Here is a 9,942-nt window from a genome sequence, read left to right on the forward strand (position 1 = left end):
TAGCTGGTGTGGGTGTGGGGGGGGGGACTGTTTGCTCTATTTTGAGTGGGTGGTAGAGTGGGTGTGAATGTTTGTGTGTGAGGGAGAGTGTGTTTTTGAATGTATGTGTTCGGGCAGATGAGGCTCGATAGCTGGGGACAGCAACCCATCTAGGAGAGACAAGTCCAAAATCAAACAACTGCTGCCTTGTAGTTTGTTCTTGGTTGGACAAAGGCTATGGAAGCAAATCCAAAAAGAAAAGCAGGCTGAAATCGGAGTCAATGGCCTCAATGGCGCATAACCAGTTGACACGTATCCTTAATTGCGATGGAGGCGTGGTCGAGTCGGCAAAAGCTCATGGTTGATAAATTCGAAAAAAGTCTCGAGTTCAAACCCTCTGTCAGATAAGGCTCGATCTCTTCCAACACTAAAAATTAAGAACGAAGAAGAGAAAGAAGTCTTCACAACGAGGTTTGAAATTAGGCTTTACAACAAAATTAGTTACCTGACAGGGCCCGTTTTAGCGATGAGTATTTTTGCCACTAGGGGGCGCTGGCACTACAGCAGGTTTGGCTGTTGTAGGTCTCTGGTTGCCTTGTGATGACCTGACGAAAGATGTAGCTGGTCTGCTTTTCTTGTCACGTGACATCTTCTCGACCGTTACCTACAATAGGGAGTTGCAGCATAACGTCATCCACACCAAAAATTTGTAATTAGGAGACAATCGGTGTTTCGTCAAAAACATATTCACTCCTCCATAACCGACTTTAATCCCTAAACGACAAAACCCCTACCCAATAACAAAAAGACCCCCCCCCCCTGTACTATACTGTCCCTCTCTTCCATAAATATATATTTGGATACTACACAAGGAATAAACACAACTTAATAAATCGAAGTGGCCGAAGAATAAAAACAACAGAATGGCTACAAACTACAAAACCCTTGCTGAATCTGGGCGCTCTTCTTTGTTGTGATGCGCTGCTGGCCATTCTAAAACAGAACCTGAGCCGTATAAATCTGGGGATGTTTTCGACCTGAGACCTGAAATAAAAAAGATCAAAATATTTTTATTTGCATCAACTAATAAAAATCTAAATCATATATCCCAATACATGTACATTATTTTGATATGCGAAGATCCATGCACTGGTTTTTACTTCCTCGTATACGAAACAAAGTATAGAGAAAGTCATGTAATCGTGCAAAAAAATCAAGATTTTTACGAATCGTTTACAAAGCTCGACGTTTTTACACCCCCCCCCCCCCCCCCCCCCCCCCCGAGTCAGAAAAACATAGTTTTGTAATTGTGTTCGCATGTCTGTGTGGACGTGTGTCTTAGTGTCTGTGAACATGATAACTTGAGTACCGTTACAGCTAAGTTGATTAAATTTCATATATAAATATTATATTAAATTTTAGTTCTGTAACAACTTTTCAGCTATTTCCGGTAACCGGAAGTCGAACTTATTCTACTTTTGGCTTTTCAAAAGCCTATAACTTGAGCACTGTTTCAGACAGATAGACGAAATTTCGCATAAACGTAAAAGATCTAATTTTCTACCTTCTGTCAAATTTTGAGTAATTTCCCTTTACCGAAAGTAGTACTTTACGCTATTTCCGATTTCTAAGAAAAAAAACGCATATGAATTTATAAAGTACTAATATTCCGCACGAATTGTTTGCTGTTCACTTGGTATGCAATTCTTCTTTTCTACGAGATTCTATTCTATTTTATTTTATTCTGCTTTATTTAAAAAAAAAAATACTTTAAAGGGCTTTAAACGCTTTCACCGGTTAACCCCCCCCCCCCCCAATACACCTCACCCTAGGCTACACGCAGCAACACCATTACAATACACACCCCACGCATTCTGTGGAGCTGTTTGCATCTGTCTCTGTTGGTTGAGCATCTCCTGCTGTTTCTCCTTGGGTAGGGGCCAGCACATCTCCGTTGGCGGCCTTGAACTGAAGTCTGTCGTGTCGTTGGCCACGCCCCATTGTGTCTCTTGTAACTTCCGGTGCGCCGCCCAGCACTCGGATGGTGTTGGTATGTGGATCTTGGTGCTTTTTGTGAACTTGGGGATGGGTACAGATTTTGATCTTCTGGAATAAAAAAAAATTCGAATTTTTATCGTGCGGTTAATTAAAATTTCGAATAATTAAATTTTATTTACAAAAGCAGTCTTGTTTAAGAAGATGCAAGCATTCATTAGATCTACTAGTGCTTTAAAACGTTGATATATATTTGGGGTCATCCATCAATGACGTCACGTTTTTTTGGACGATTTTTACCTCCCCTCCGTCACACATCGTCACAAAAAGCCAGCCCACCCCCCCCCCCTAAAATGACGTCACACCTCAGTCTACAACTCCCCCCCCCCCCCTTTAAAATTGTAGTTGAATTTTTTTTAAAAACATCGATATTTTTCCAAAATCTTGTTTGAACTCCGTCAAAATAAAGTATTTTAATCAATTCCTCTTACAATTTATTAAAACAGTTTTCTAAAACGCGAAATTAAATAACGTCTAAAATACGTTTTCTAACATTGCTTTTTTAATATGCAAAAGGGTGACGTCGCACCATCTGAATCCTCCCCCTCCCTTTCATCACACACCTTCATTTATGGACGACCCCTTTAGAACCAAATCCATTAATGAATAACGTCCTAACTCTAATACCGTAGTGTTAACACTACAGCATCAGTAATGAAAACCTTAAAGTGACAAAATGGTCACTTGATTTTTTTTAAGGTAAAGTAAGAAAAATGTTTTCAAATGTTACTAACCTGAGATCTTGGGGTGTGGGGGGTGGCGACGCCCCGGAAACGCCCCTGACCAGCAGTTCCGGTGCTGGGGGTACAGCCTTCGACTGGTAGTACATGGAGTTTCCATATTTGTAGAGGCATTCGAGGTCTGAGGGAGGTCAATAGGGGGAGAAGGTAAATGGGACATGGCACAACTCAATAGCTTAACTCAACACAACACTACATCCTACACAACTCAATAACATTACTCAACTCTACATTCTACACAACTCAATAACATTACTCAATATTACATTCTACACAACTCAATAACATTACTCAACACTACATTCTACACAACTCAATAGTATTACTCAACACTACATTCTACACAACTCAATAGTATTACTCAACAATACATTCTACACAACTCAATAACACGACTCAACACAACATTACATAACTCAACACAACACTACATCCCACACAACTCAATAACACGACTCAACACAGCATTGCATAGCTTAATTAACATAACTTTACCCAATTCAACAGAGTACTACACAACTCAACACAGAGCTACATAACAAAGAGTTACGAAAAACAAAGCACTACATATCTTTACACAGCTATAAACGGTTCGAAAGAATTTGATTTTTCTAGCAACGGCGTCGTAGTCAAACAATTTTGTATCGGTCAGCCATTCCCACGCATTTTCTTAATTTAAGCTTTTCAAGCAATCTCCTTTTATGGCTATGTTTAATGTTAGGTTAAAGTGTGTATCGGGGAATATATAAGCCGTCGTAAGGATAGCTAATTTAAGTCCTTAATAGAAGTACACATTTTCAACTGTACACAATACTATGTAGAGTCGTGTTTGTAATGTTGACCACTAGCTAGTGTACATAGGCAACTCTGTGGAAGTCCACACAGCTAGCCCAGTAAACAAAATTACCCGTCCACTTACGACCGTTAGCCCGTTGGGTCACCTCTTGTTTAGGTATGCCCGAGGCTGGACAAGTGCCAATCAGCTCTCCCAACAGTAGGTCAGCTTATAAATAAGTCATTGTCTGGCACCGTGAGAATTACAGATATATACGTGTAGCACACACATACATACACGTATATCTAGCACACACACACACACATATATATATATATATATATAGGCTACATATGTATATATATATATATATATATATATATATATATATATCTAATATATAAAGCTCAGTTCTGTATGTAATCTGTATGTCGTTGGAAGTGTACGAATTTAAAAGTTAGAAAATTATCGTGCGCATTTGTCTAAATTTATGAGCTAAAAAATTACTATTGAAAGTGTTGGGAAATAATTTTCATTTTTCAAATTAAAGTAATAATTGTCGGCATGTTCATTAAACACAAGTTTTAAAAAAAATATCATCTTTTACAAAAATTCTAATTATGTCTTTATTTAGTCCTATAGCACTTACTTCCCTTTGATAAATTAGGAAAAACACAATTACTTCCCTTTATAACTTTATAAAACCATTGCATTCCGTGAAAATAATTTACTTTTTAATTACTTTGTTTTGGTGTTGGGAAAAAAAATAATTACATAATTAGCGGGGATTAATCAAGTGCAAATGTAGGTATTTTACGGATAAGCTTGGAGTATTAAAATTGTTTATTAAATTGAAACAGGCGCGTTCGTTTAAGTGAGTGCAAAAGACTGTGAATAAGTTGGGGTACCATAGTCGTTCATTAAGCTAAAACAGGTGATTCCGCCCCGGGCGTTTATGTTCGCGTTAGTGTTTTCTTTGTGTTTAGGTGGGTTTGCGTTAGTGGTTGCGTTTTAATTTGGTTCGTTTTTGTTCTTTCTTTTTTCGTTTTTGTTTGTGTTTTTTTTGTTTGGGTTTGTATTTGTGTTTTTGGTTGGTTTTGCGTTTGGATTTGGTTTGTTTTCGTTTGCTTTTTTCGTTGATTTTTTTTTTTTGTTGGTATTGGTGTTTGTGGTTGGGTTTGTTGTTAGGTTTTTGTTTTCGTTTGCTTTTTTGTTTTTTTTTATTTGTGTATGTATTGGTGTTTGTGGGTGTGGTTGTGTTTGTTGTTAAGTTTTTGTTTTCGTTTGTATTTGTAATTGTGTTAGCGTTATGTTTGCGTTTTGTTGTTTTGGTTTTGGTTGGTTGTGGTTTGGGTGGGCAATGCCGGGTTTATGATGATTACTAAACACACAGAAAGGTTTTTCACAGAAGCCAGAGCAGGGCCTGGCCGGGACGGCTAGTAATACATATATCTAATATATAAAGCTCAGTTCTGTATGTAATCTGTATGTCGTTGGAAGTGTACGAATTTAAAAGTTAGAAAATTATCGTGCGCATTTGTCTAAATTTATGAGCTAAAAAATTACTATTGAAAGTGTTGGGAAATAATTTTCATTTTTCAAATTATAGTAATAATTGTCGGCATGTTCATTAAACACAAGTTTTAAAAAAAATATCATCTTTTACAAAAATTCTAATTATGTCTTTATTTAGTCCTATAGCACTTACTTCCCTTTGATAAATTAGGAAAAACACAATTACTTCCCTTTATAACTTTATAAAACCATTGCATTCCGTGAAAATAATTTACTTTTTAATTACTTTGTTTTGGTGTTGGGAAAAAAAATAATTACATAATTAGCGGGGATTAATCAAGTGCAAATGTAGGTATTTTACGGATAAGCTTGGAGTATTAAAATTGTTTGTTAAATTGAAACAGGCGCGTTCGTTTAAGTGAGTGCAAAAGACTGTGAATAAGTTGGGGTACTATAGTCGTTCATTAAGCTAAAACAGGTGATTCCGCCCCGGGCGTTTATGTTCGCGTTAGTGTTTTCTTTGTGTTTAGGTGGGTTTGCGTTAGTGGTTGCGTTTTAATTTGGTTCGTTTTTGTTCTTTCTTTTTTCGTTTTTGTTTGTGTTTTTTTTTGTTTGGGTTTGTATTTGTGTTTTTGGTTGGTTTTGCGTTTGGATTTGGTTTGTTTTCGTTTGCTTTTTTCGTTGATTTTTTTTTGTTGGTATTGGTGTTTGTGGTTGGGTTTGTTGTTAGGTTTTTGTTTTCGTTTGCTTTTTTGTTTGTTTTTTATTTGTGTATGTATTGGTGTTTGTGGGTGTGGTTGTGTTTGTTGTTAAGTTTTTGTTTTCGTTTGTATTTGTAATTGTGTTAGCGTTATGTTTGCGTTTTGTTGTTTTGGTTTTGGTTGGTTGTGGTTTGGGTGGGCAATGCCGGGTTTATGATGATTACTAAACACACAGGTAATGGTCTTTAACAGAAAGGTTTTTCACAGAAGCCAGAGCAGGGCCTGGCCGGGACGGCTAGTATCTAATATATAAAGCTCAGTTCTGTATGTAATCTGTATGTCGTTGGAAGTGTACGAATTTAAAAGTTAGAAAATTATCGTGCGCATTTGTCTAAATTTATGAGCTAAAAAATTACTATTGAAAGTGTTGGGAAATAATTTTCATTTTTCAAATTATAGTAATAATTGTCGGCATGTTCATTAAACACAAGTTTTAAAAAAAATATTATCTTTTACAAAAATTCTAATTATGTCTTTATTTAGTCCTATAGCACTTACTTCCCTTTGATAAATTAGGAAAAACACAATTACTTCCCATTATAACTTTATAAAACCATTGCATTCCGTGAAAATAATTTACTTTTTAATTACTTTGTTTTGGTGTTGGGAAAAAAAATAATTACATAATTAGCGGGGATTAATCAAGTGCAAATGTAGGTATTTTACGGATAAGCTTGGAGTATTAAAATTGTTTATTAAATTGAAACAGGCGCGTTCGTTTAAGTGAGTGCAAAAGACTGTGAATAAGTTGGGGTACTATAGTCGTTCATTAAGCTAAAACAGGTGATTCCGCCCCGGGCGTTTATGTTCGCGTTAGTGTTTTCTTTGTGTTTAGGTGGGTTTGCGTTAGTGGTTGCGTTTTAATTTGGTTCGTTTTTGTTCTTTCTTTTTTCGTTTTTGTTTGTGTTTTTTTTGTTTGGGTTTGTATTTGTGTTTTTGGTTGGTTTTGCGTTTGGATTTGGTTTGTTTTCGTTTGCTTTTTTCGTTGATTTTTTTTTTGTTGGTATTGGTGTTTGTGGTTGGGTTTGTTGTTAGGTTTTTGTTTTCGTTTGCTTTTTTGTTTGTTTTTTATTTGTGTATGTATTGGTGTTTGTGGGTGTGGTTGTGTTTGTTGTTAAGTTTTTGTTTTCGTTTGTATTTGTAATTGTGTTAGCGTTATGTTTGCGTTTTGTTGTTTTGGTTTTGGTTGGTTGTGGTTTGGGTGGGCAATGCCGGGTTTATGATGATTACTAAACACACAGAAAGGTTTTTCACAGAAGCCAGAGCAGGGCCTGGCCGGGACGGCTAGTATATATATATATATATATATATATATATATATATACTAGCCGTCCCGGCCAGGCCCTGCTCTGGCTTTTGTGAAAAACCTTTCCGTTAAAGACCATTACCTGTGTGTTTAGTAATCATCATAAACCCGGCATTGCCCACCCAAACCACAACAAACCAAAACAACAAAACGCAAACATAACGCTAACACAATTACAAATACAAACGAAAACAAAAACTTACAACAAACCAACCACAAACACCAATACGAACACAAAGAAAAAAGCAAACGAAAACAAACCAAATCCAAACGCAAAACCAACCACAAACACAAACCCAAAGAAAAAAACACAAACGAAAAAGCAAACGAAAACAAACCAAATCAAAACGCAAAACCAACCACAAACCCAAAGAAAAAAACACAAAAAGAAAAAACAAACGAAAACAAACCAAATCCAAACGCAAAACCAACCTCAAACACAAATACAAACACAAACCCAAAGAAAATAAAACACAAACGAAAACGAAAAAAGAAAGAACAAAAACGAACCAAATCAAAACGCAACCACTAACGCAAACCCAACCTAAACAAAAAGAAAACACTAACGCGAATATAAACGCAAAGTGCTCACGGGGCTGAATCGCCTGTTTCAACTTAATAAACGACTATAGTACACCAACTTATTCATAGTCTTTTGCACTCACTTTAATGAACGTAGGCGCGAAACCGAACACGGGAGGCCCGGGACCCCAAAAAGCACCCTGTCTGGGCGCCAGAGGACGCACCATGACGTCACCGCCTGATTGAACTTAGTAAACGCCTATAGTGCATAACTTATTTATAGTCTTTTGAACTCACGCGAACGTAGATACCATAGCGTACACCGGAAGGCCCGGGGCGCCAAATAGCACCCTGTCGGGGTGCCGGAGGACGCCCGGATTTGATTCACTTAAAGACTATAGTAACCTTTCTTATCCATAGTCTATCGCACTGTTTAAAACAAAATGATGCAGCATAGCGCTCACATGATAGCCCAGGGTGCCAAATCAAACCGTGCAGGGGCGCCGGCGGACGCGCCTGTTTCAATTTAGTGAACAAAAATGATAATACTCCAAGCTCATCCGTAAATGAAAAGAAATAAATGTATATGATTTGTAGGACCTGGCTTATTAAATGTTATTGATTTAAAAAAATAAATAATTATTGAACAGTATGTTCAGTGTATAGAATAAATAAAAGGCACTGTTAAAAATACCTAACGACATTGCACTTAATCAATCCCCGCTAATTGTGTAATTATTTTTTTTTTCTTAACACCAAAAACAAAGTAATAAAATGTTAATTCTCTCTTCTTAAGGATTTATTTTTCATTAAAGGGAAGTAACTGTGCAGTCAATACATTTCCGACACAATTTTAGAAATTTTATAAACGTCGATACACTTTTTAAACATTTTATGTCGTGTTCATAATTGAAAATTTATCTTCTAAGTAAATAGAATGAAAATTGTTTTTAAAGACTTTCAATGGTAATTTTTTGACTCGTAAATTTAGACTTTGAGCACGATAAAAAATCTAACACTTAAATCCGTAGAACTGTCAACGACAAACTTTTTTGCCACACGTTACAGAACTGAGCTTTATATATTAGATATATATATATATATATATATATATATATATAGGCTTATATATCGTTTCTCTGGAACCAGACTATCCTGACTCGACTTTTTAAAAGGCTTTAAAGATTTGTTTTCCTTATATTTTCTATATTAAGCACTTGGTGAAATTGAAGTGTTGTGTAATGGTGAGATATATGGCCACTATTTTTTTTGCTATGATGCCTGGTGTATTTTGAACACAACAGTGTAAATATCTCCAAAAAAATAAATAATTGAGTTAGAACGGCGTGCTTCTAGGGAATATATATATATATATATATATATATATATATATATATATATATATATATATATATATATATATATATATATATATATAAACCACATGTATGTAGACACAATAACTTACGGTAGGATGATGGTCTCCCTTTAGGTCTATAAATATCCTGAACAGACGGATACCACCCATATGTCTGTTCCTTCATGGCTACGATCCTTCTGAGGGCCTGGTAAACAACAAAATAAAAACAAGTCAATCAAAATACGGTCGATTCATCAAAACCCTTTTTTTTATACGTTTTCTTCTTTTTTAGCCAAACATTTTTAGCTTTTTGCAAGTTTTTAAAAAGATTAGTTTCAAAACATGCATACACCATTACCACAACAAATAAGATTTTTTTTTTAAAAATTTAACGTAAAAAGAAAATGCGCGAATTTGATTCGTCATCCATCGTTGCTAAGGACGCTAGCTGTCGATAACAGATTGCTATTTGCCGTAAGACCGAATCAATCTGTTCATTAACCGGGGTGTGTTCAGTGCGGCTGGCCACAGCTGATTTGGCTTTAATTAGCTGAACCAGTCCATGTGTAGCAATTGAATTAGCGGCGGTGATTGATTTCAACTAATTAATGGTCTTTTACCCATGAGTGAGTTATGAAGTGCAGTCGGTGGCGTCACCAAGGGGAGGGAGGGAGGGGGGGTGTGACAGAAGTAGAGTTGATACTATGAGTATGTCTAAAAATAGTTGCGTTCCTTTGCTCGGTGTTGCGTGAAATGCTAACAGTTTCTTTCAGACATTTTCCCGTGGAGGGCACTTGTAAATTTCGAGTGGTGAGGGAGGACTTAAATTTGGGGGGGGGGGGGGGAGAGATGTGGCGTGGACGATGGTTAAAGTATATATTTTCATTATAAAATTATCTATATATATAATTCTCTTCTTAGAGACGCTA

At 36.2% G+C, this 9,942-nt stretch overlaps 1 protein-coding gene across 1 annotated transcript; it reads right to left on the minus strand.

Annotated features, from left to right (window-relative positions):
• Positions 1-499: 499 nt before the first annotated feature.
• LOC131929094 (uncharacterized) lies at positions 500-9,218 on the minus strand. The gene is made up of 5 exons (XM_059285287.1): positions 9,122-9,218; positions 2,769-2,895; positions 1,844-2,085; positions 923-1,023; positions 500-643 (listed from the first exon to the last, which is right to left on the minus strand). Exons 1-5 carry the CDS (start codon positions 9,195-9,197, stop codon positions 500-502), a joined length of 690 nt encoding a protein of 229 aa, XP_059141270.1. The 5' UTR covers positions 9,198-9,218.
• Positions 9,219-9,942: the final 724 nt, after the last annotated feature.

The sequence above is a fragment of the Physella acuta genome, unplaced genomic scaffold (assembly GCF_028476545.2).
Source record: "Physella acuta isolate Inbredline_101_S28 unplaced genomic scaffold, ASM2847654v3 ptg001595l, whole genome shotgun sequence".
Lineage (NCBI taxonomy): Eukaryota > Metazoa > Mollusca > Gastropoda > Physidae > Physella > Physella acuta.

What these genes read in the sequence shown, in the direction of transcription:
- LOC131929094 (XM_059285287.1), bottom strand. Translation starts at nt 9,197, where the DNA reads ATGAAGGAACAGACATATGGGTGGTATCCGTCTGTTCAGGATATTTAT. An exon ending in AGCTCCACAGAATGCGTGGG is followed by an intron (nt 1,024 to 1,843) that starts GTGTGTATTGTA and finishes TTTTTATTTCAG; the next exon opens with GTCTCAGGTCGAAAACATCC. An exon ending in AGCGCCCAGATTCAGCAAGG is followed by an intron (nt 644 to 922) that starts GTTTTGTAGTTT and finishes TCCCTATTGTAG; the next exon opens with GTAACGGTCGAGAAGATGTC.